We start from the raw sequence: 27,601 nt of genomic DNA on the forward strand, positions 1-27,601 counted from the left end.
CTTCTTGTCCCTTCTTTGTCCTAGCACGGCCCCAATGGCATAATCTGAGGCGTCACACATGATCTCAAAGGTAGAGACCAATCTGGTGGAAGCATAATTGGTGCAGACGTTAGAAGCTCCTTCAAAGTGTTGAATGCTTCTTGCAATCCTCATCAAACTCAAACGCCACTTCCTTTGAAGTAGACGACATAGGGGCCTAGAAATCTTGGAAAAATCCTTGATAAAGCGCCTGTAGAAACCTGCATGTCCAAGAAAAGAACGGACCTGATACGCTCAAAGCAAGCATATAATTTAACCCTTTAAACATCATTAGTAGTATAAGCAAATAGGGATCGTTCTATTCCGGGGATTGAGGGTACACCTGTCAATGTAGGACAATTTAAACAATTAAAATAAAACAAAGTATAGTATTCACACATATACATATTATTTACGAATTCAAAAGGGGTTTTAGGGTTTGGTTTTCGAAAATTAAAAACAAGAATTAAAACTAAGTATGAACAAAAACACAAATACAAGAATGATATGTAAGAAACAAAGATTAAAACCGATTCATGATTAAATTCGAATACAACCTACATTGTTCTTCCAAGTCATGTGAAAGGAGTTGATCATGTGAAACATTCGAAAGCAAACGATTTCCCATATTTTACTTTTCAATGCTAATTAATCTAAATGAAAGCACATAGATTAATCCTATCAAACATGTAATCAAACCCTAGAAAGCTAGTCAATCATACATGTTCAACGCAAGAAGTTCAAGGAAAGGCTATCAACTCAAGTGTACAACTTAGTATGAATAAGTTCACCTAATTGCAATCCTCTTCAATTGAATTCGATTTTGTCCAAAACCTTTACTACTTTGATTCAAGTTTACACAAAACGAAAAGTCGATTTCATGTTCTTAAACCTAGCACCATTATATCAAAACCCTAAGTGTTTCGAACCACATAAGATTAAAATACAAAAGTTATCTATAAAGCAAACTCAATCGAACAATCACACATAAGCAACTTTGGAATCACAACATAGAAATCGAAAATCCTTAATCAATCATAAATTTTCAGAATATAAACCTTGTTCAAACATAAACGTTAACTAGAACAACATCCAACGAAATCAAACAAGGAGAATCAAAAGTGATTACAAGAAAGAAGGTTGAATTACACCGTGAATGGAGAGATGGATGAATAACTCGAATGATGAACTAATGAAACTCGAAAGCAAGCTTCAAAGTACACGGCTTCAAGGTGGAATGGATGATGATGCTCACGGCCTAAGCTTGCTTCTTCCTTCCTTGCTTGAAAACGCCAAAAGTTGCACTAGAGAATGGAGAGAGCTTCCGCGCGTAGAGAGAATTTTCTAAATTGTAAAAGTGTGTTTGGAGACGTCTAGGGTGAGTGTATATATAGGGAACGGCATGTCTTGGCTTCCAAGCCGTGAGTTTTCTGATTTATTTACCAAGGAATTAAATTAATAATTCCACATGCCTTCCACCAATGAGAAATTGCCAAGTAAGCCCTAGTGTGTCATCCAACCAATCATAAAACTCCAAGGAGATACCCTAATATATTCTTGCCGAAATTCCTTGAATATTTTCTGATTTTCTTCTTGATATTTCGGCCAAAACATGCTTAGGGTTTCTAGGAATGAACCTAGACGCAATTTGGTCTCTTTCTTGATTTCTTTCCTTAAACTCCACCCTAGAAAATCTCTTGCGTAATCTTTGATTCTTCCCTTGATTTTTCACGCCACTTTTGCCTCCTCCTTTTGATTTTCACGGCAATGCAACCCTAGGGTTTCCTCCATGCGTCACAAACCCTAATTCCATGGGCTTTTGATGGGCCTTGATCCATTTTGCCGAAAATCCATAGAGTTCTTGGGCCTCGTTGCTTCAACTTCAAGTCTTCTCATCTTCCAACGCAAAACTCATTATTTTTCCATTTCTTTTTCATGGTTGCGTTGGAAACTTGCTCGGAAGCCTTCCTCCATTTCGCAGGGTTTCCTAGTTGGATTAGGAAAGCTTGTTTCTTCATTTCTGCTCAAATGTGTGGCCCAATTCTTCTCATATTCGTTCGTCTTGATGTTCGCAAGCTCCTCTTTCCATTCGTGCATTCATTTCCACTTTTTAGCTCGGAGGTCCTGAAAATAGAAACTAATATGAAAAATGGAAACTTACCTAATTTGAAAAATAGAAACTTTCTAAAATTGAGAAATGGAAAGTTTCTAAAAATGAAAAATAGAAACTTACTAAAAATGAGAAATGAGAAATGAGAAATGAGAAATGAGAAATGAAGACAAAAATGGAAACTTTCTACAATAAGGAACTTTCCCAATCAAAGAATGGAAACTTTCCCAAACAGGGATTTTTCAAGGAAATGGCGCAGAAAAATGTAGGGAAATGCAGTTAAAACGTCGCATTAAAATGCTCCTATCAAATTCCCCCACACTTAGCTTTTGCTAGTCCCTTAGCAAAATTACAACACATACACGACTACGACTCAACTAAAATTTAAAGACTTGACACATAACAGACTCTATTGCCCTTTAACTTTTGTCTCAGCAATCTCTTACTTTCATAACACCAAGATTAGCACTTCACAAAGAATCAATGTTTAGGCATTCGAGAGTTAATTAAAACACATAAGTTACATATACACAAATAGGACTTGGTTGGAACAACGGTGATGGTTTCTGTTAAGCATGTTTCAAACAAGTATGATTCAAATCCTCACAAGTATATCCACTCTTTCTTCTCTCAGATCATGGCAATGCTTAAAAGCTTATACACTCAAGTATATGTGAAAGATAGCAAGTGTATCACATAATGCAAGAAACGAAAGCATATGTATAATTTTCTTTTAAAGATCTCATGAAAGATATCAACTACTTGCACAGATGGACCCAAGCCATAGGCTCAACTCTTGTAACTCATCTCCACATCAAGGACTGTCCCATCTTAAGGATCAAGAAGGTCTTATCAAAGGTTGTAATGGGGCCATGGCTCAAGGTTTTAAAGAAACGAAGGGTAAGGAATTTAACAAAGTGTCCTAAAAACCTAGCGGAGCTCATGCAAATGTAGAGAGACTTCTAGAAATCCACCAAATATGCAAAAACGTCACTATCCCATGGGGGTGTTATAAAGGGGCCTAATGTCTTCATGTTGGGCCCAAACTTCACTCTAAACTTCCTTTGGTTACTAATGAGTTGGACAAAGGCCAAATTTTTCTGTAATGGGCCTTCAAATCAAAGTAAACTCCAAACTCACCAAGTATGGGGGCTAAAATCCATAGATATTTCATCTTTTTCTTTCTTTTTGTTTCTAGCCGTACACTTTTCTTTTTCACTTTCTTTTTCTCGGCTTTTTCATACATTTTTCTCTTATGGACAAGTCTACCCCACACTTGAGCTTTCACCTCTTCTCATTCTTTATTATGGACGCCAAAAATCTTCAAGTAAAGTCTCAATTTAGCTCCACTAAGTTCTTAAACAAAGGGTAGGGTTATAGCTATACTAAGTTTTAGGTTAAAGATTTTTAAGGGTGATGAAAGAAAAGGCTTAACGTAGGCTCAAAGGGGTTTATCTAGGGGAGTCCCACGACGGGCGCAAATAGGGACACAGGTTTATATGGCAATGGTGGTAGTTCCTAGGTTGCCTCTATCCTTTCCAGAATCAGGGCCATGTATTGATATAACGTCTCAACAAGCACAAGAGTGAATTCTAGCATTCTCTAGTCCATCAAACTTAATCTATGGCAAGTAGTCAATCAAGATGAAAGAATAATGAGATCATCAAAACATCGCCAAGAAAATAAGAATATATATTTTCGATTCACTCCAAGAAAAAGGGACATGGGCTCAATTATCTCACATGGGTCTATATGAATCAAAACTCATCTTAACATGCTCATATTCTGTACCAAAGTCACGAAATCCATATCCACTACAAGGCACACATTTTTCATATATCTCAATTAACCAAAGAATACCATTTTAAAGTCATCTCAATTTTGTGATTCTCTTTTAGTCGTAATTTCAGAGATATAGAATCATCCTAGACAGTTGAAAGGGCATCCTAAGACTCAAAACAAAATAACACAAGATAAAGACTCAGTAGACGTTAACTAAGGACTAGGGTTATTTCCTTTCTCCTTTCGGTAACTCCTTTGGGATGTGACCAGGTAAGGAAGGGAACGATTTTGGCGGAGCTCAGCTCACTTGTTTAGCGAGGGACGAGACCCTTTGCTAGCACTTCTCGTATCCAAACCAAACCTAGACATCACACCTTAATAGATGCGCCTACGATGAAGAAATTATTTCACCCAAAACATGACTCAATGACTCCATAAAGCAACGAAATTTTGTTGATTTTTGACATTTTTTTGATTTTTTTGTATTTTTCAATATATATGACTCAAGACAAAAGTGTAAATCCCTTCCCCCACACTTAAATATTGCATTGTCCTCAATGTAATCAATCATAAGCATGCAATGAACAAATAAGCATATAGGGTAGAGATTTACGAAAATGACTACTAAATCAAAAGGAAAACATGAAAAGAAAGAGAAATAGGGAAGGAGAAATCAAATCTGCGTGTGTAGACTCCTTCACAGCTACTTCTGAATTGGGTTGCCTCCCAAGCAGCGCTTAATGTTTATAGTCTTTCAGCCTAGACTTGTACCTCCAATTAATCCTCATGTTGTGGAGCGTTTTGGAGGGGTACATCCTCCACTTCATCCTCCACAAACGTCTCATAGTATGGCTTGAGGCGATGGCCATTCACTTTGAACTCGTTACCTGTTTGTTCACTCTTTATCTGCACAGCTCCATGAGGAAACACATGAGTAATAACAAAAGGTCCAATCCAACGAGAACGAAGTTTACCTGGAAAGAGTTTAAGACGAGAATGGAATAAAAGAACTTTCTGTCCCACAACAAAAATCTTCCTACGAATCATCTTATCATGGAAGGCCTTAGTCTTGTCCTTGTAGATCTTGGCACTTTCGAAAGCATCATTCCTAATCTCCTCTAACTCTTGCAATTGTAGCTTCCTATGAAGCCCAGCCTCATCTAGATCCATGTTAAACTGCTTCACAGCCCACCAAGCTTTGTGCTCTAACTCCACAGGTAAATGGCACGGTTTGCCATAGACAATTCGATATGGGGACATACCTATGGGAGTTTTGTATGCAGTTCTGTAGGCCCACAAAGCATCCTCCAAACGCAAGGACCAATCCTTTCTGTTAGGGTTCACAGTCTTCTCCAATATTCCCTTGATTTGACGATTTGAGACTTCAGCTTGTCCACTTGTTTGTGGATGATAAGGTGTAGAAACCTTATGTGTCACATCATATTTCTTCAAGAGAGCCTCAATCGTTCGATTGCAAAAGTGGGAACCACCATCACTAATGAGAACTCTAGGCATGCCAAACCTGCTAAAGATGTTAGACTTGATAAAATCTGCAACAACCTTAGAGTCATTAGTTCGAGTGGCTTTTGCCTCCACCCATTTCGACACATAATCCACAGCAAGCAAGATATAGAGAAATCCAAAAGATGAAGGAAAAGGTCCCATGAAATCTATACCCCAGACATCAAATATTTCAACAGTTATGATATTGGATAAAGGCATTTGATCTCTAGAGCTTAGATTTCCTGTTCTTTGGCATCTATCACAAGTTAAACAATATGCATATGCATCCTTAAATAAGGTTGGCCAAAAGAACCCAGATTCCAACACTTTAAACGCAGTTTTCTTAGACCCAAAGTGACCTCCACATGCTTTAGAATGGCAAAAAGAAAGTATGGCATTATGTTCATGTTCAGGCACACATCTCCTAATCAATTGATCAGAGCAATATTTCCACAGATAAGGTTCATCCCAAACATATTGCTTAACAGTTTTCTTAAGCCTATCTCTATGAGCACGTGACATGGTATCAGGAATCTTCCTAGAAACAATGTAATTCACAATATCCGCATACCATGGTTCACTTACCTGGATTCCAAAGAGTTGTTCATCTGGAAACGTCTCCACCAAAGGGAGAGGGTCTTCTGCGTGCACCAAACGACTCAAGTGGTCAGCTACCACGTTCTCACTACCCTTCTTGTCCTTGATTTCAACGTCAAACTCTTGCAAGAGTAGGATCCATCTAATGAGCCTTGGTTTCGCCTCCTTCTTGGTCATCAAGTACTTCAAAGCTGCATGGTCAGTATAAATAATCACCTTGGTACCAAGTAAGTAGGAACGAAACTTCTCAAGGGCAAAAACAACTGCAAGGAGCTCTTTCTCTGTAGTTGAGTAGTTCAGTTGTGCATCATTCAGAGTCCTTGAGGCGTAGTAGATGGCATACGGTCGTTTGTCCTTCCTTTGCCCCAAAACAGCTCCAACTGCATAGTCAGAGGCGTCACACATCAACTCAAAGGGCAAGGACCAATCTGGAGGTAGCATGATAGGGGCAGACGTCAATAGCTCCTTGAGCTTGTCAAAGGCCTCTTGACACTCCTTGTCAAACACAAACGACACATCCTTTTGGAGTAGTTGGCATAGAGGTCTCGAAATCTTGGAGAAATCCTTGATAAATCTCCTGTAAAACCCTGCATGGCCAAGAAAAGAACGAATCTCTCTCACAGAAGTGGGAGAGGGTAAGTAACGCACAAGGTCTACCTTAGCTTTATCAACCTCAATTCCCCTAGAAGAGACAATATGTCCTAGAACTATACCTTGTCTAACCATAAAATGACACTTTTCCCAATTTAGCACAAGGTTAGTTTCCACACAACGCTTTAAAATAATTTCCAGATTATTAAGACAATCATCAAAGCTTTTTCCAAAAACAGAAAAGTCATCCATGAATACCTCTATGATTTTCTCAATAAAATCCGAAAATATACTTACCATACACCTTTGAAAGGTACCTGGGGCGTTGCATAGTCCAAAAGGCATACGACGATAAGCAAATGTTCCAAAGGGACAAGTGAATGTCGTCTTCTCTTGGTCTTCATTGGCTATGGCAATCTGATTGTACCCTGAGTAGCCATCCAAGAAGCAGTAGTAATCATGTCCAGCCAAACGCTCAAGCATCTGATCAATGAATGGAAGAGGAAAGTGATCTTTCCTTGTTGTTGCGTTGAGCTTCCTGTAGTCAATGCAAACTCTGTGGCCAGTAACTGTCCTTTGGGGTACCAATTCGTTTTCTGCATTCTTCACAACAGTCACTCCTGACTTCTTAGGTACAACTTGAACTGGGGACACCCATTTGGAGTCTGAAATGGGGTATATGACGCCACAATCTAGGAGTTTGATGACCTCCTTCTTCACAACTTCCATCATAGGAGGGTTGAGACGACGTTGAGCCTCTCTAGTGGGTTTTGTCCCCTCCTCAAGAAGTATCCTATGGACGCAAGTAGTAGGGCTTATTCCCTTGATATCCGCCAATGTCCATCCTATGGCGGTCTTGTGTTGCTTTAACATCTCCACCAATCTCTCCTCTTGAGACGAAGTAAGAGAGGAGGATACAATCACTGGTAAAGTCTCCTTGTCTCCTAAGTAGACATACTTCAAGTGGTCTGGTAAAGGTTTAAGTTCAAGTTCTGGTGCCTGGATCACTGAAGGTAAAGTCTTATTAGCAGATAACTGAATGGACAAGGGTGGAGGAGACTTACCTACAAAGGATGATGCCTCAAGGAAGGACACATTAGCAATGATTTCGTCCTCACATGTTTCCTTGAGCACATCTTCATGGAGTGTGACGCCATCTTTGGTGTATCCCACTCCTTGCTCCAGTGTGGTGACCAAAGTATCCTCATTCATGATATCAAACATTTCCTGTGCAAGGTTGTCCAGAATATCAATAGAAAAACAATCATGAACATCAAGAGGATACCTCATAGCTTCAAATATGTTGAAGCCAATAACGTCACCATCAAATTCCATGGTGAGAGAGCCATCATACACATCTATCTTGGTCCTGGCCGTCCTTAGGAAAGGGCGACCCAATAGCAATGGCGTTGAACTCACTGGGGAGTCTTCCATCTCCAACACATAGAAGTCAGCTGGAAAGAAAAGATGATTAACCTGCACAAGGACATCTTCCAACAAACCTCTAGGGTATGCATTAGACCTGTCAGCTAACTGAATGATAACATTATTAGATTTAAGCTCACCTAGACCTAGGGTTTCATAAACAGAATAGGGCATGACGTTCACAGAAGCCCCTAAGTCTAACATAGCGTTCTCAAACCTAGAAGTACCAATAGTGCATGGAATAGTAAAACTTCCAGGGTCTTTGCATTTATGGGGTAGTTTCCTCTGAATCAAGGCAGATACATTTTCACTTACCTTTACTACCTCTTTCTCACCTTTTCTCCTCCTTGAGGTACAAAGCTCTTTCAAAAACTTAGCATACCTAGGCACTTGCTTGATAGCCTCAAGGAGGGGTAAATTTACTTGCACCTTCTTGAAAGTTTCCAAGATAGCTTGGTCACTTTCATCCTTCTTCGATATAGCAAATCTGCGTGGAAAGGGCATACAAGACGAAGAAGGGTTAGCAATAACCGAAGTATTCAAGTTAGAATCATTACCTTTTGGTTTCGGTTTTGCTCTAGAAGGTGAAGACGTCCTAGTCTCTTCCTTGGACGTTGCAGGGTCTTTTTCAAGGCTCTTCTTGGTAGCTTCTTGTTCTTCCTCAACTTCAATGTTCACTTGAGCCTCTTTGGCTTTTTTAGGTTGATCCACAAATACCCTTCCACTCCTAGTAGTCACCAAAGATGCATTCTCCACATTACCCTTTGGATTTCGTATGGTGTTACTAGGGAGCTTCCCAGTCTCATGAATCTTGCTCATAAAATCCACAACTTGGCCCATTTGGTTCTTGAGATCCGCAATGTCTTTGGTGTGGGTCTGTTGTCCTTGAACCAAAGCTTGAGTAGAACTAGTGAGAGCTTCAAACATCTTATCATAGTTAACGCTCTGATTTGAACTCCCTGGGGCATGTTGATTTTGCATGTAGGGCCTTTGGAATGGTGGTCCTTGAGGTCCTTGAAAAGATTGTCCTTGAAATGGTGGCCCTTGAGGACGTTGGAAATTTCCTCCAAGGGGATTCTGAGTGTTTTCATTGTTTGTCCACTTGAAGTTGGGGTGGTCCCTCCATCCAGGATTGTAAGTGTTTGAGTAAGGATCATATCTTGGACGTTGAGGGCCCCCATGATTTCCTTGGTAACCTCCAATGGCGTTCAATGATTCCCATCCTCCACTCTCTGATAACTGAGGGCATTGATCAGTTACATGCCCTTGCATCGAACATACTCCACAAGCTTGCAATATTCCCTTGGCACTCACAACTTGATCCATGAGAAGGGTGAGTTTATTCAATCTATCCTCAATAACCGAAGTGCCTATCTCACCCACCTTTCTAGTTGTGAGGCCCACACCCTCGTATTGTTGGGCGTTCTTTGCTCTGTTCTCTATCATAGCTCGCCCTTCAGTAGGTGACTTGTCTACAAAGGCTCCCCCAGCCGCAGCATCTAGCATATCACGTTCCAAGGGTAGGAGACCTTCATAGAAACAAGTTAGCAAGGTTTCTTCCTTCATCTGATGTTGAGGACATTGTGCAATCAAGGATGAAAACCTCTCATAATAAGCGGAATAAGATTCATCTTGAGCCTGCTTAATTCCACTTATCTTCTTCCGGAGTGTGATGATCTTTGAAGCTGGAAAGTACTTCTCTAAGAATGCCTTCATCATAGTGTTCCATGAAGTAATTCGTCCAGAAGGCAGTTCATAGAGCCAATCTTTTGCACGGTCAGCTAGAGAGAAGGGAAATGCCTTCATCTTAAGGATATTCTCATCCGCTCCTTGTGGTAACATGTTGATACACACGGATTGAAACTCCCTAAGATGCTTGTTGGCATCCTCCATATTGAGGCCATGGAACGTTGGAAGCCTATGAAGCAATCCACTTCTTAACTCAAAGTCAGCCGTCTTCCCTGGAGCAGGTGCAGGGTACACAATACTTGTAGGAAGTCCTTCTTGAACCACAGATGAAGAGAGTTCTCTAATGGAAGCCATTCTAACGTTTTCTTCAGGAGGTGGTGAACCAGGTGGTGAATTCTGAGGTGTAAGTGAGTTGGACGAAACACTAGGGGATATTGACCCTTCTGAAGGAAACAGCCTCCTCCCTTGATCGTTAACTGTGTATTCCTTGTATGTTGGAGAAGAGGGCTGTTTGTACTCAAGGAGTGAAGAATTCTTCAAACGAGCGATCCTTGCTTCAATTTCTTTAACTGTAGAAGGTCTAGAAGGCTCGGTCATTCATAGAATTCCTGAACATTATTAAAATTTAGAGAAGTTAGTAAAGTGTATAGTGAAGTAAATACAAGTTAATGATTTATACATAAATGTTACTATTCACGAGTCACTATTCACGATTTACTATTCACGAATTTACAAGTATAAAGAGAAGTATAAATTACAAAAATTCCACAAAGTATAATGTTACATATATACAAATTTTAGTTAGGGTATGGCATAGTTAAGAAAAGTTTGAATCCCATTATAAGCCCTTAACCAAAGTTTAGACGTGCGGCCCAAGGGTTCGATCCTTAATACTAGTCGCCCTTCTCAATCTTTTGGTAACTCTTTTCACATAGAGCCAGGTAGTAGAGGAACGATTTTGGCGGAGCTTAGCTCACTTGTTTAGCGAGGGACGAGACCCTTTGCTAGCACTTCTCGTATCCAATCAACCTAGACACCCTATGCTACTAAGGTGCGCCACATGAGAGAGAAAGGTGCAAGACTAATGTTAAAGACAAAGTCCTTCACCTATTCCTTTATGGTCAAAAACTTATAATAAAATTCATACTCTCAAAAACCTGATTTTTACTATTCACGAAAATTTTATACAATTATTTCTTTTTCTTTTCTTTTATTCACAAGTATGTCAACACTTAGGTACGGGAACAGGGAGTCTCGATGTGCAATGGGACTGAAACAGCTATCCTTTTCAAGACTATGTTTAATCCAATATACCTTAGTGTATCACAACATTTTCTTTTGTTATACATATCATTGATTTCGAATTGAATTCCAAGTTGTAAATCAAGTGGACGTGCGGCCCAAGTATAGTTGTCTAGACACAAAGTTCCTTCTACATCCTTTGGGCAACCTTACTGAAATGGCCAGGTAGGGGAGGGCGAACACAAGAGGCAGAATCCATTTTGGCATGAGCTACTCCCACATTGTGGTTTAGGCCCATTTGTAAGCACTTCTGGATCCAAACCCGTTATGAACGTTGTCCCCTTCCTAGACACCATCCCACATAGGCTATACTTACTTAGATGAAAAAGGTCCTAGGTGTGAAGACAGTTCAATGAATATTAATAAAGACCGCCCTCAACCTTAAGGGACCTGAACTAGGTACCAATAAGGGGTTTAGGTCAATATTAATAAACACGACTTCACCTATTCCTCTTTAATTTACAACTCACAATAAAACTCGTATTCAATAATATAAATAACAACCTAAGTATTTAACTAACAATTTCGATCACAATATGAACATATAATATAATGTTTACGAAAACAACAATATTCACAATGCAACAAGTGATTTTTCAATCCCCGGCAACGGCGCCAAAAATTGATACGCTCAAAGCAAGCATATAATTTAACCCTTTAAACATCATTAGTAGTATAAGCAAATAGGGATCGTTCTATTCCGGGGATTGAGGGTACACCTGTCAATGTAGGACAATTTAAACAATTAAAATAAAACAAAGTATAGTATTCACACATATACATATTATTTACGAATTCAAAAGGGGTTTTAGGGTTTGGTTTTCGAAAATTAAAAACAAGAATTAAAACTAAGTATGAACAAAAACACAAATACAAGAATGATATGTAAGAAACAAAGATTAAAACCGATTTCATGATTAAATTCGAATACAAACCTACATTGTTCTTCCAAGTCATGTGAAAGGAGTTGATCATGTGAAACATTCGAAAGCAAACGATTTCCCATATTTTACTTTTCAATGCTAATTAATCTAAATGAAAGCACATAGATTAATCCTATCAAACATGTAATCAAACCCTAGAAAGCTAGTCAATCATACATGTTCAACGCAAGAAGTTCAAGGAAAGGCTATCAACTCAAGTGTACAACTTAGTATGAATAAGTTCACCTAATTGCAATCCTCTTCAATTGAATTCGATTTTTGTCCAAAACCTTTACTACTTTGATTCAAGTTTACACAAAACGAAAAGTCGATTTCATGTTCTTAAACCTAGCACCAATTATATCAAAACCCTAAGTGTTTCGAACCACATAAGATTAAAATACAAAAGTTATCTATAAAGCAAACTCAATCGAACAATCACACATAAGCAACTTTGGAATCACAACATAGAAATCGAAAATCCTTAATCAATCATAAATTTCAGAATATAAACCTTGTTCAAACATAAACGTTAACTAGAACAACATCCAACGAAATCAAACAAGGAGAATCAAAAGTGATTACAAGAAAGAAGGTTGAATTACACCGTGAATGGAGAGATGGATGAATAACTCGAATGATGAACTAATGAAACTCGAAAGCAAGCTTCAAAGTACACGGCTTCAAGGTGGAATGGATGATGATGCTCACGGCCTAAGCTTGCTTCTTCCTTCCTTGCTTGAAAACGCCAAAAGTTGCACTAGAGAATGGAGAGAGCTTCCGCGCGTAGAGAGAATTTTCTAAATTTGTAAAAGTGTGTTTGGAGACGTCTAGGGTGAGTGTATATATAGGGAACGGCATGTCTTGGCTTCCAAGCCGTGAGTTTTCTGATTTATTTACCAAGGAATTAAATTAATAATTCCACATGCCTTCCACCAATGAGAAATTGCCAAGTAAGCCCTAGTGTGTCATCCAACCAATCATAAAACTCCAAGGAGATACCCTAATATATTCTTGCCGAAATTCCTTGAATATTTTCTGATTTTCTTCTTGATATTTCGGCCAAAACATGCTTAGGGTTTCTAGGAATGAACCTAGACGCAATTTGGTCTCTTTCTTGATTTCTTTCCTTAAACTCCACCCTAGAAAATCTCTTGCGTAATCTTTGATTCTTCCCTTGATTTTTCACGCCACTTTTGCCTCCTCCTTTTGATTTTCACGGCAATGCAACCCTAGGGTTTCCTCCATGCGTCACAAACCCTAATTCCATGGGCTTTTGATGGGCCTTGATCCATTTTGCCGAAAATCCATAGAGTTCTTGGGCCTCGTTGCTTCAACTTCAAGTCTTCTCATCTTCCAACGCAAAACTCATTATTTTTCCATTTCTTTTTCATGGTTGCGTTGGAAACTTGCTCGGAAAGCCTTCCTCCATTTCGCAGGGTTTCCTAGTTGGATTAGGAAAGCTTGTTTCTTCATTTCTGCTCAAATGTGTGGCCCAATTCTTCTCATATTCGTTCGTCTTGATGTTCGCAAGCTCCTCTTTCCATTCGTGCATTCATTTCCACTTTTTAGCTCGGAGGTCCTGAAAATAGAAACTAATATGAAAAATGGAAACTTACCTAATTTGAAAAATAGAAACTTTCTAAAATTGAGAAATGGAAAGTTTCTAAAAATGAAAAATAGAAACTTACTAAAAATGAGAAATGAGAAATGAGAAATGAGAAATGAGAAATGAAGACAAAAATGGAAACTTTCTACAATAAGGAACTTTCCCAATCAAAGAATGGAAACTTTCCCAAACAGGGATTTTTCAAGGAAATGGCGCAGAAAAATGTAGGGAAATGCAGTTAAAACGTCGCATTAAAATGCTCCTATCAGGACCTCCCTCACACTTGTGGGGTATGGTAAGTATCTAACAAGATCTACTTTAGCTTTATCTACTTCAATTCCACGTTTAGAGATAATATGCCCTAAAACTATTCCTTGTTTAACCATAAAGTGACATTTTTCCCAATTTAAAACAAGGTTAGTTTCTTCACAACGTACAAGTATCAATTCTAAGTTACTTAAGCAATTTTCGAAATCTTTACCAAAGACAGAAAAGTCATCCATAAAAACTTCAATAATTTTCTCAATAAAATCAGAAAAGATACTTACCATGCACCTTTGAAACGTACCTGGGGCGTTGCATAGTCCGAATGGCATTCTTCTGTAGGCAAACGTTCCAAAAGGACAAGTGAAGGTCGTTTTCTCTTGATCCTCATGAGCAATGGCGATTTGATTGTAACCAGAATATCCATCCAAGAAGCAATAAAACTCATGGCCAGCTAACCTCTCAAGCATCTGATCAATGAATGGCAAAGGGAAGTGATCCTTCCTAGTAGTGGCGTTGAGCTTCCTATAGTCAATACAAACTCGATGTCCAGTCACAGTTCTCTGAGGCACTAACTCATTCTCTGCATTCTTCACAACAGTTATTCCAGACTTCTTTGGCACAACTTGAACTGGTGAAACCCACTTAGAATCTGAAATAGGGTATATGACGCCACAATCAAGAAGCTTGATGACTTCTTTCTTCACAACTTCCATCATGGGTGGATTCAATCGTCTTTGAGCCTCCCTAGTTGGCTTAGCTCCCTCCTCAAGCAAAATCCTATGGACACAGGTGGTAGGGCTAATTCCCTTGATATCTGCCAAGGTCCAACCAATTGCAGTTTTGTGTCTCTTAAGCATCTCCACAAGTTTGTCCTCTTGAGTTGGCGTCAAGGATGATGAAATGATTACAGGCAATGTCTCTTTATCTCCCAAATAAACATACTTCAAATGATCTGGCAATGGCTTTAGTTCTAGGGTAGGTGCCTGGATCACTGAAGGTAAAGGTTTGTTAGTAGAGATGGAAAGTGAAAAAGATGGACTTGACCTACCTACATAGGACGTTGCCTCAAGAGAAGCAACGTTTTCTAGGTGGATAGATTCATAAGAATCCGTGAGCTCTTCCTTAGGTATGGTGACGCCATTTTCAAGAATGCCAACGCCACTTGCAATGGTTGAAGCCATGGCATCATCCTCCATAATCTCCATGAATTTCTGCGCAAGTTCATCAAGTATATCAATAGAAAAACATGATTGAAAATCACTTAGGGGATACCTCATAGCTTCAAAAATGTTGAAGCCAACAACTTCTCCATCGAATTCCATTGACAAGGTGCCAGAATACACATCAATTTTAGTCCTAGCCGTCCTCATGAAGGGACGACCTAGCAAAAGTGGCGTTGACTTGGGAGAAGGCTCCTCCATCTCTAGGACGTAAAAATCAGCTGGGAAGATTAACTCACCCACCTGCACAAGTACATCCTCAACTAACCCCTTAGGGTATGCATTAGATCGATCTGCCAATTGAATAATAACATTATCATGTTTAAGTTCACCTAGACCTAGAGATGCATAAACAGAATATGGCATAACATTTATAGACGCACCTAAGTCTAGCATGGCATTTTCAAATCTAGTGGTTCCAATAACACAAGGGATAGAAAAACTCCCTGGATCCTTACACTTGTCAGGCATTTTGCGTTGAAGCACAGCTGAGACGTTCTCACTTACCTTCACCACTTCTCTCTCACGGTTTTGTCTCCTTGTGGTGCAAAGTTCCTTCAAAAATTTTGCATACTTAGGAATTTGCTTTATGGCCTCAAGGAGAGGTATGTTGATTTGCACTTTCTTGAAGGTTTCCAAGATGGCCTTTTCGGCCTCATCCTTCTTGGATCTAGCATATCTGCTTGGGAAAGGCAATGGAGAGGAAGATGGATTAGCAATAACCGAATTGAAAGAGTTAGAAACATTACCTTGAAAGTTCGGTTGTGCATTTGAAGGTTGAGACGTCACATGAGCCTTGGACGTTGCAGGGTCCTCCTCCTCCTCTAAAGTTGACGTTGAGTTCTTTTTGGGAGGCTTAGGAAGGTCTACAAGGGTCTTACCACTCCTTGTAGTCACGACTTTGGCTTGCTCAAAGTGAGGATTTGGGATGGTGCCACTTGGTAACTTACCTTGCTCATGAAACTTACCCATGAACTCCACCACTTGACTCATTTGCTTCTTCATCTCAGCTACATCTGTGGATATGGCGTTGATTTGGTTCCCATGATTAGTTTGACCTGCAATTAAAGCTTGAGTAGACTTGGTTAGTGCCTTGATCAACTCATCATTAGAAGAAGAAGAAGCATTTGAATTAAAATTCGAATTGAAAGGAGTAGGGTTAGGAGGTTGAGGCTTTTGATAAAAGCCTTGAGGACGTTGTTGGAAGCCTTGAGGTGCATTTTGAACGTTCTCATTGTCCTTCCAACGAAAATTTGGGTGATCCCTCCATCCAGGATTGTAAGTATTCGAATATGGATCATTCCCAGGACGTTGGTACCCTTGTTGGAAACCTATGGCGTTGACACCTTCTTGTCCTCCACTTTCCATGAGTTGAGGGCATTGGTCAGACACATGCCCTTGCATAGAACAAACTCCACACACCATGACTTGTCCATGTGATCCCTGAGACACTATGGAAGTAAGTTTGTTAATTTTATCTTCCAATTGAGCTAAAGTACTTACCTCATGGACCCTTTCACGTGTGGTGGTGGATTTGGGCCTAGAGCTTCCAAATTGTTGTTGATTCAAGGCCCTATTCTCAATAAGGATCATTCCAGCCGCAGGCTCCTTGTCAACAAAAGATCCACCAGAAGCTGCATCTAGCATATCTCTTTCCAATGGTGTGAGACCATCATAAAAGCAAGTGAGCAAGGTCTCCTCCTTCATGCCATGTTGAGGGCATTGAGTGATGAGAGACTTGAACCTTTCATAGTATTCTGCGTAGGACTCATCCTGCCCTTGTTGGATGCCACTTATCTTTTTCCTTAACATGATGATGCGAGATGTAGGAAAATACTTCTCAAGAAACGCCTTCATCATGTCTCCCCAAGAAGTAATTCGTCCACTAGGCAACTCATAAAGCCACTGCTTTGCCTTGTCAGCCAACGAAAATGGGAAGGCCTTCAACTTCAAAATATGCTCATCAGCTCCTTGAGGCTTCATGCTAGTGCAGATGAACTGAAATTCCATCAATTGGTTGTTGGGATCTTCCATAGGGAGTCCATGGAATGTAGGAAGACGATGAAGCAACCCAGACTTCAACTCAAAATCAGCTGTTAATCCCTCAGCTGCAGCAGGGTAGGTTATGCAGGTTGGCACTCCCCCAGGTGGGATGACGGATGTAGAGAGTTGCCTTATGGTGTGATGCGCTCGAAAGCAAGCGCATAATTTAACCCTGAAAATATCGTTAGTAGTATAAGCAAATAGGGATCGTTCTATTCCGGGGATTGAGGGTACACCTGTCATTATCAAACAATTAAACAATTAAAATTAAAACAAAGTATAATATTTACAAAGATATAACAAAATATATACATATTTACGAAAAGGGGGATTTTGTTTTTGGTTTTTCGAAAATAAAACTAAGTTAACAAAACAATTAAAATGCAAAAACATAAAAATACAAATGGAATGAGAGAACAAAGATCAAAAACCGAAACATATGATTAAAATGGACTCAAACCCTAATATTGTTCATCTAAGTCATGAGAAAGGAGTTGATCATGTGAAACATTCGAAAGCAAATGAATTCCCATTTTTTACTTTTCAATGCTAATTAACCTCAGCGAAAGCATCTAGATTAATCCTATCAAACATGCAATCAAACCCTAGAAAGCTAGTCAATCATGTCATGTTTAATGCATTACACATAGAGAAAGGCTATCAACTCAAGTGTACAACTTAGTATGGAAAAGTCCACCTAATTGCAATTCTCTTTAATTAAATTCGATCTTTGTACAAAACCTTTACTACTTTGATTCAAGTTTACACAAAACGAAAAGTCGATTTCATGCTCTTAAACCTAGCATCATTCATATCAAAACCCTAAGTGTTTGCAACCACATAAGATTAAAATACAAAAGTTATCTATAACGCAAATTTAATTAAACAAACTCACATAAGCAACTCTCGAATCACAATATATGAATCTGAAAATTCTCAATTAATCATAAAATTCCAGAAATTAATATTTGTTCAAACACATATGTCAACTAGAACAAAACCAACGAAATCAAAGCAAAGGTTACAAAGGAGAATCGGATTACACCGTGAGATGGAGATGGTGATGAACGATTGATGTGGTGGTCTCTTGAATCTCGAAAGCAAGCTTCAAGGTTGGAGATGGATGATGGATGCTCACGGCTATGCTTCTTCTCCCTTGGCCTTGCTTGAACTTGTGGAGATGACTAGAGGATGGAGAAACTCACGGCTATGCTAAGAAGATTTTCTGATTTTTTTCTAAAGTGTAAATTGTATGGGGGAGAGGAACCCTTGACGTTGAGAAAAGGGGAGAATATATAGGGGCACGGCTAGGGTTCTCCAAGCAATCAGAAATCACTTCAACCAATGGTATGATGCCAAGTAAGCCTTGTGATGTGGTCCAACCAATCGTAGAATGCCAAGTAAGCCTTGGTGTGTCATCTAACCAATCAAAACTCTCCAAATTAATTCCCTAAATTCCTTTAATATATATCCTTGCCGAAATTATATAAGGATTTTCTGATTTTCTTCATTAATTTCGGCCAAGAATATCTTAGGAGAGAGTAATTGCCGAAATTCCATAAATAAATTCTGATTTGCTTCACCAATTTCGGCCACAAATATCCTTGGGAAAGTAATTGCCGAAATTCCATAAATAAATGCTGATTTGCTTCACCATTTTCGGCCAAAGATCACATTTAAATCTTCCAAGAATATCTCTTTGCCCTTAAAAATCTCCCTTGAATTACTCCAATCAAAATCTTCAATTATATTTTCAGATTTTTATGTTGCCTCCTCCTTTTCCTCTTTGTATTTTACGGCAAACACATATATATTCTCCAAAAATATCTCTCATGTGTCACAAACCCTAATTTCCATGGGCCTTTATCCATTTGCCGAAATCCATAACCTCTTGAGAGTTCTTGGGCCTTTGTGCGTCACCTTCAAGCCATGTCATCTTCTAATGTCTTCAAGAAGCTTCTTTCAATGCCATGACACTTCATTTTTCTGCTTTCCTTTCTTGGTTGACTCAAGAGTCTTGTTTTGGCAGGGTTTCCTCTTCTGGACAAGGTTTCCTGGTTGAAACAGGATTTCCTGGTTGAAACAGGATTTCCTGGTTGAACCAGGAAAACTTCATTTCTTCTTTTCAGCTTATTTATGCAGCCCTTTGTATCTCATTTTGTCTCCTTCCAACATTGGCGAGCTCCTCTTTCCATTTGTGAGTTCATTTCCACTTTTTAGCTCCGAGGTCCTGAAAATAGAAACTAGTAAGAAAAATAGAAACTTTCCTAAAATGAAAAATGGCAACTTTCCTAAACTGAAAATGGAAACTTTCCAAAAATGAAAAATAGAAACTACAAAATAGAAACTTTCTACAAATAGGAACTTTCCCAATCGAAGAATGGAAACTTTCCTAAACAGAGTTTTATTAAGGAAATAACGCAGAAAATGTAGGGAAATGCAGTTAAAACGTCGCATTAAAATGCTCCTATCAAATTCTCCCACACTTAGCTTTTGCTAGTCCCTTAGCAAAATCACACAAAGACACACACTAAGACTCAACGAAAATTTAAAGACTCAACCAAACGAAAATTCTATTGCCCTTCAACTTTTTGTCTCAGCAATCTCTTACTTTCACAACACCAAGATTAGCACTTAACCAAGAGTCAATGTTTAAGCATTCGAGAGTTAATTGAAACACATAATTTACACATACACAAGTAGGACTTGGTTGTAACAATGGTGATGGGTTCTGTCAAGCATGCTTCAAACAAGTATGATTCAAATCCTCACAAGGTGTATCCACTCTTTCTTCTCTCAGAATTCAAGGCAATGCTTAAAAGCTTATAATCACTCAATTATATGTGAGAGAAAATATTTTGAGGCAATCAAATAGCTCACATATATAAGAAACGAAAAGCACTTTGTGAATATAATTTTTTTTTTTTTTTCAAAAGATCTCATGAAAGATACCAACTACTTGCACTGATGGACCCAAGCCATAGGTTCAACTCTTGTAACTCATCTCCACATCAAAGGCTGTCCCATCTTAAGGATCAAGAAGGTCTTCTCAAAGGTTGTAATGGGGCTAAGGCTCAAGGTTTTAAGAAATGAAAGATAAGGATTTTAACAAAGTGTCCTAAAAACCTAGCAGAGTTCATGTAACTGTAGAGACTTCTAGAAATCCACCAAGATATATCAAAACGTCCCATCCCATAGAGGTAATGTAAAGAGGCCAAATGTCTTCATTTTGGGCCCTAACTTCACTCTAAACTTCCTTTGAACTCTAGTGAATTGGACAAAGGCCAAATTTTTCTGTAATGGGCCTTCAATTTAAAACAAACTCCAAACTCACCAAGTATGGGGGACTAAAATCCATAAACATTTATCTTTCTTTTTTTTCTTTTTCTTTCTAACCGTGTACAATTTTTTTTTTTTTTTGTTCATTTCTTTTTCACGGCTTTCACATATATTTTTCTTTTCATGGACAAGTCTACCCCCACACTTGAACTTTCACCTCATCTCAATCTTCATTCTCAATGCCAAATCCTTAAGTAATGTCCCAAAAGATAGCTCCACTAAGTTTTTAGAACAAAGGGTAGGAGTGTAGCTATACTAAGGTTCAGGGTTAAGGATTTTAAGGGTGATGAAAGAAAAGGCTTAACGTAGGCTCAAAGGGGTTAAACTAGGGGAGTCCCACGAAGGGCACAAAAGGGGATACAGGCTTATTTGGCAATGGTGGTAATTCCTAAGGTGCCTCTATCCTTTCCAGAATCAGGGCCATGTATTGACAAACGTCTCAACAAGTACAAGAGTGAATTCTAGCATTCTCTAGTCCATCAAACTTAATCTATGGCAAGCAATAAATCAAGATGAAAGAATAATGAGATCATCAAAACATCGCCAAGAAAATAAGGATATATTTTTCATTTATCACTCCAAGAAAAGGGACATGGGCTCAAATATCTCACATGGGCTTTTATGAATCAAAACTCATCTTAACATGCTCATATTCTGTACCAAGGTCACGAATCCATATCCACTACTCATGCATATGCTTTTCATATATCTCAATTAACCAAAGAATACCATTTAAAATCATCTCAATATTGTGATCCTCTTCTAGCCATAATTTCAGAGATATAGAATCATCCTAGACAGTTGAAAGGGCATCCTATGACTCAAAAACAAAAATAAAAGCAACGAAATTTTTTTTTATTTTTGACATTTTTCGATTTTTTTGTATTTTTCAATATATATGACTCAAAATAAAAGAACAAAAGTATAAATCTCTTCCCCCACACTTAAATATTGCATTGTCCTCAATGTAATCAATTATAAACATGCAATGAAACAAATAAGCATAGATAGAAGATATTTACGAAGAAAAATTCTAAAATAAAAACAAAGAAGAAAAATAAAAATAAAAATAAAAAGAAATTGGGAAAGTGAAAGCAAATCTGTGTTGTTGACTCCTTCACAGCTGCTTCTAAATTGGGTTGCCTCCCAAGCAGCGCTTGTATTTAACGTCTTTCAGCCAGACGGAATAGAAATTAAAAAGTTAGTAACTATAATTAACAAAGATTTAGAAAATATATAAACAAGTAACTATGAATTACAAAATACAAGTATAATTAACAAGTACATTGTACATACGACACAAGTTAGGTACACAAGTGAGTAAAAAAAAAAAAAAACATGAAAAATATTTACACAAATGTTTTTTTTTTTTACCTTAGTGTATCACAACATTTTGTTACATTTTCTTTTGTCATAAATATTATTGATATCAAATCTAATTCCAAGCGGTAAATCAAGTTGGACATGCGGCCCAAGTATAGTCGTCTAGACACAAAGTCCCTCTTACATCCTTTGGGCAACCTTACTGAAATGGCCAGGTGGGGGAGGACGAACACGAGAGGAAAAATCCATTTTGGCATGAGCTACTCCCACATAGTGGTTTAGGCCCATTTGTAAGCACTTCTGGATTCAAAAACCCGTCATGAACGTTGTCCCCTTCCTAGACACCATTCCACATAGGCTATACTTACTAAGATGAAAAAGGTCCTAAGTGTGAAGACAGTTCAACAAGTGTTAATAAAGGCCGCCCTCAACCTTAAGGGACCTGAACTAGGTACCAATAAGGGGTTTAGGCCAATATTAACAAACGCGACTTCACCTATTCCATTCAATTTACAACTTACAATTAAAACTCGTATTCAACAATATAAAAAACAACCTAAGTAAATTAATTAATCTATGTTTCGAACAAAATATATACAAAAAATATTCACAATTTAACAAGTGATTTTTCAATCCCCGGCAACGGCGCCAAAAATTGATGCGCTCGAAAGCAAGCGCATAATTTAACCCTGAAAATATCGTTAGTAGTATAAGCAAATAGGGATCGTTCTATTCCGGGGATTGAGGGTACACCTGTCATTATCAAACAATTAAACAATTAAAATTAAAACAAAGTATAATATTTACAAAGATATAACAAAATATATACATATTTACGAAAAGGGGGGATTTTGTTTTTGGTTTTTCGAAAATAAAACTAAGTTAACAAAACAATTAAAATGCAAAAACATAAAAATACAAATGGAATGAGAGAACAAAGATCAAAAACCGAAACATATGATTAAAATGGACTCAAACCCTAATATTGTTCATCTAAGTCATGAGAAAGGAGTTGATCATGTGAAACATTCGAAAGCAAATGAATTCCCATTTTTTACTTTTCAATGCTAATTAACCTCAGCGAAAGCATCTAGATTAATCCTATCAAACATGCAATCAAACCCTAGAAAGCTAGTCAATCATGTCATGTTTAATGCATTACACATAGAGAAAGGCTATCAACTCAAGTGTACAACTTAGTATGGAAAAGTCCACCTAATTGCAATTCTCTTTAATTAAATTCGATCTTTGTACAAAACCTTTACTACTTTGATTCAAGTTTACACAAAACGAAAAGTCGATTTCATGCTCTTAAACCTAGCATCATTCATATCAAAACCCTAAGTGTTTGCAACCACATAAGATTAAAATACAAAAGTTATCTATAACGCAAATTTAATTAAACAAACTCACATAAGCAACTCTCGAATCACAATATATGAATCTGAAAATTCTCAATTAATCATAAAATTCCAGAAATTAATATTTGTTCAAACACATATGTCAACTAGAACAAAACCAACGAAATCAAAGCAAAGGTTACAAAGGAGAATCGGATTACACCGTGAGATGGAGATGGTGATGAACGATTGATGTGGTGGTCTCTTGAATCTCGAAAGCAAGCTTCAAGGTTGGAGATGGATGATGGATGCTCACGGCTATGCTTCTTCTCCCTTGGCCTTGCTTGAACTTGTGGAGATGACTAGAGGATGGAGAAACTCACGGCTATGCTAAGAAGATTTTCTGATTTTTTTCTAAAGTGTAAATTGTATGGGGGAGAGGAACCCTTGACGTTGAGAAAAGGGGAGAATATATAGGGGCACGGCTAGGGTTCTCCAAGCAATCAGAAATCACTTCAACCAATGGTATGATGCCAAGTAAGCCTTGTGATGTGGTCCAACCAATCGTAGAATGCCAAGTAAGCCTTGGTGTGTCATCTAACCAATCAAAACTCTCCAAATTAATTCCCTAAATTCCTTTAATATATATCCTTGCCGAAATTATATAAGGATTTTCTGATTTTCTTCATTAATTTCGGCCAAGAATATCTTAGGAGAGAGTAATTGCCGAAATTCCATAAATAAATTCTGATTTGCTTCACCAATTTCGGCCACAAATATCCTTGGGAAAGTAATTGCCGAAATTCCATAAATAAATGCTGATTTGCTTCACCATTTTCGGCCAAAGATCACATTTAAATCTTCCAAGAATATCTCTTTGCCCTTAAAAATCTCCCTTGAATTACTCCAATCAAAATCTTCAATTATATTTTCAGATTTTTATGTTGCCTCCTCCTTTTCCTCTTTGTATTTTACGGCAAACACATATATATTCTCCAAAAATATCTCTCATGTGTCACAAACCCTAATTTCCATGGGCCTTTATCCATTTGCCGAAATCCATAACCTCTTGAGAGTTCTTGGGCCTTTGTGCGTCACCTTCAAGCCATGTCATCTTCTAATGTCTTCAAGAAGCTTCTTTCAATGCCATGACACTTCATTTTTCTGCTTTCCTTTCTTGGTTGACTCAAGAGTCTTGTTTTGGCAGGGTTTCCTCTTCTGGACAAGGTTTCCTGGTTGAAACAGGATTTCCTGGTTGAAACAGGATTTCCTGGTTGAACCAGGAAAACTTCATTTCTTCTTTTCAGCTTATTTATGCAGCCCTTTGTATCTCATTTTGTCTCCTTCCAACATTGGCGAGCTCCTCTTTCCATTTGTGAGTTCATTTCCACTTTTTAGCTCCGAGGTCCTGAAAATAGAAACTAGTAAGAAAAATAGAAACTTTCCTAAAATGAAAAATGGCAACTTTCCTAAACTGAAAATGGAAACTTTCCAAAAATGAAAAATAGAAACTACAAAATAGAAACTTTCTACAAATAGGAACTTTCCCAATCGAAGAATGGAAACTTTCCTAAACAGAGTTTTATTAAGGAAATAACGCAGAAAATGTAGGGAAATGCAGTTAAAACGTCGCATTAAAATGCTCCTATCATGGTGAGAGCCATTGGTGGTGGTGGTGGTGGAACGACTAAAAGTGCACGAGGTGATGGAGGTGGCGTTTGGTGTGGTGATGGAACAACTGAAGTGTCAGAAGCTTCTGATCCTCCCTCTACTCTATTCCCTTCACTATCTAATTGAAGCTCACGAAATTGAAGTGGAGTGGTAACTTGGATGTCAAAGAGATCCGAGTTTTTCTTAAGCTTTTCAATTCGTGCTTGAATGACGTGGAGGGGCGTTTTGGTGTACTTGGGTGGTTCAGACGATCCAGACATTCATTGATCTGTAGTAGAACAAAAGAATAATGTTAGTAAGGTATAAACATGACGTGGACCAAGGTACACACACCAAAACGTCACATATATACAAGTATACACATGGTCAACGAAAATTTATAGTGGTTAGTTACAATCTTCTACAACTTTCGAAGTAATCAACTTAAATAAGTAGTCGTTAAGTCAAGGTTTAGACGTGCGGCCCAAAGATTCTAATGTTAATGCAAGTCTCCCCCTATATATCTTTTGGTAACTCTTTTCACACAGAGCCAGGTAGTAGAGGAACAATTTTGGCGGAGCTCAGCTCACTTGTTTAGCAGGGGACGAGACCCTTTGCTAGCACTTCTTGTATCCAATCAACCTAGACACTCTGCATTACTAAGGTGCGCCTACTTGATAAAAAGAGTTGCTTGACAAGCATTAATAAAAGAACTTTCACCTATTCCGTTATGACCTACAACATTCGTACCCAAGCCAATTATTTTCGAAAATTGTCTAAGTATATTGACTCAATGAGACGTCATGAACTTTGTTTTGGACGTGCGGCCCAAGTCCTTGGCTATACACATAGTCTTTTTCAAATCCTTTGGGCAACCTTACTGAAATGGCCAGTTGGGGGAGGACGAGCACGAGAGGTAGAACCCATTTTGGCAATTGCCGTTCTGGATTCAAAACCCGTCATGAACGTTGTCCCCTTTCTAGACACCATTCCACATAGGCTATACTTACTTAGATAAGAAAAAATACTAAGTGCAAGACATTGTTCGATTGTTAATAAAAGCCGCCCTCAACCTTAATAGACCTGATTCAGGTTCTAGAAAGGGGTTTAGGCTAATATTAACAAAGGGACTTCACCTATTCCATTAAAATTCACGGCCCCTTACCAAATCAATACCTTAGTGGCGTTTTCATCACATGAAGACTTTTCAATCCCCGGCAACGGCGCCAAAAATTGATACGTGCAAAAGCATTCGCCAATTTAAACCCTGAAAATGTCGAGCGTTAGTATAGGATAAGCAGGGATCGTTCAAGCCGGGGATTGAGGGTGCTAACATGTGAGAAACAAATCAAAGAAACATAGAATATACATTACACAAAAATTAGAATTTTTTTACAAGTACAAGCATGCATAAATTTCGAACAACAAAAGAAACAACAAAGAATTAGAGAGCATACATACATTCACACGAATTTAGAGAGCAAGGAATGAGAGAATAACAAAAATATACAAGTATATATATAGGCATGGACGAAAATAAGAGAGAAAACAAGTTAGAAAAGGTTTAGAAATCCTACTCCTATTTATACACAATTTACAAGTCCAAATCATATTGGGAATCCATATACAACAAGGATTACTAGTTATATACTAATTAGGATTACTTAATTACTAAGAAAACAAATTATTGACCAAGTCAAACATTAAATCCTAAGTCAAAACTAACTCTAACTACTTTCCCTAAAATTTAGGAACCTATCCCTTAAATTAAGGAGACCTAACAAACTCATAACAAACTCCTAAAAAAACACTAAAACTAAAACAAACACATATTTACTATTCACGGAGACACTATTCACGAATTAAAAACATTTATTATTATTTTTTATTTATTATTTTTATTTAACTAGGTTAACATGCTACCTAAAAATCTAAGTTAATTTTATTTATTTACACAAACAAGAAAACATAAAGATGGGGGGTTTTTGAAGATTGAAAACATAAATTTTCAGAAAATAAACAAAGATTGAAAACGTTTTTATTTACATAGGTGGGAAAAGAAGAATTTTTGAAGAACAATTTTTCAAGAACTAATCAAGAACAATCCATTCATGCAATCTTTAATCTTTTAGTTACCATGAAACGATATCAACCAAGAAACAAAGTTACAAGCGCCCAATGTCCCTTATATGACTTCCCTTTACACAATTGAGTAGAACAAGCGCCTAAACAATATACTTCAAATGCAGGTATCACACAATCAAAGCAACTCATGATCTCATGCATTCGAATCATTAAGCACAAGTGAAAGTTTAGTCAATAAACATGCAAATTCAAGTACTCAAAGCAAGTCTTTTCATTACATGCATAATCTGATCTCGACCTTTGTACAAAGCCTTTACTACTTTAACGAACTAGGATCAACAAGCGTTCACCTAATTACTAGCTCCAATTACATGCAATCATCCTAAGTTGCGCACCCAAAGAACAAGAACACATAAAAGTTTTCCATAAAACAAAACCAGATTATCATTCCATATTTCGGCAACAAATAAAGATCAAACACGCATAAACCAATCAATCATTGAAAAGAACATCAAAATCGCATTCAAAAATCAGAAAGTTATCTCATGGTTTCGGTTTTACACATAAGGAAAACAAAACAGAAAATACAACTACAAAAACACTAAACCGTAAAGAAAACATAGGGAAGATGGTATGAACAACCCTTGACTACGTCCCAAGGTCCAAAGCAGATCCAAGGCAGCAACACAAGGTAGAATTCACGGCTAGGATGGAGGATGGCACGGCTAGGAACTTGTAGATGCAAAAACCTGAAACTCAAGAGCAAACCGGTGAGAAACGAAATT

General features: G+C 38.0%; 1 protein-coding gene across 1 annotated transcript; it reads right to left on the minus strand.

Moving 5' to 3' along the window:
- Positions 1-15,896: 15,896 nt before the first annotated feature.
- Positions 15,897-17,209, minus strand: LOC121050877. Its single transcript, XM_040512281.1, has 2 exons — positions 16,540-17,209; positions 15,897-16,094 (listed from the first exon to the last, which is right to left on the minus strand). The coding sequence occupies exons 1-2, from the start codon at positions 17,068-17,070 to the stop codon at positions 16,047-16,049; spliced, it is 579 nt and encodes a 192-aa protein (XP_040368215.1). The 5' UTR covers positions 17,071-17,209; the 3' UTR covers positions 15,897-16,046.
- Between the last annotated feature and the right edge of the window lie 10,392 nt (positions 17,210-27,601).

This window comes from Rosa chinensis, unplaced genomic scaffold (assembly GCF_002994745.2).
Source record: "Rosa chinensis cultivar Old Blush unplaced genomic scaffold, RchiOBHm-V2 RchiOBHmChr0c03, whole genome shotgun sequence".
Classification (NCBI taxonomy): domain Eukaryota; kingdom Viridiplantae; phylum Streptophyta; class Magnoliopsida; order Rosales; family Rosaceae; genus Rosa; species Rosa chinensis.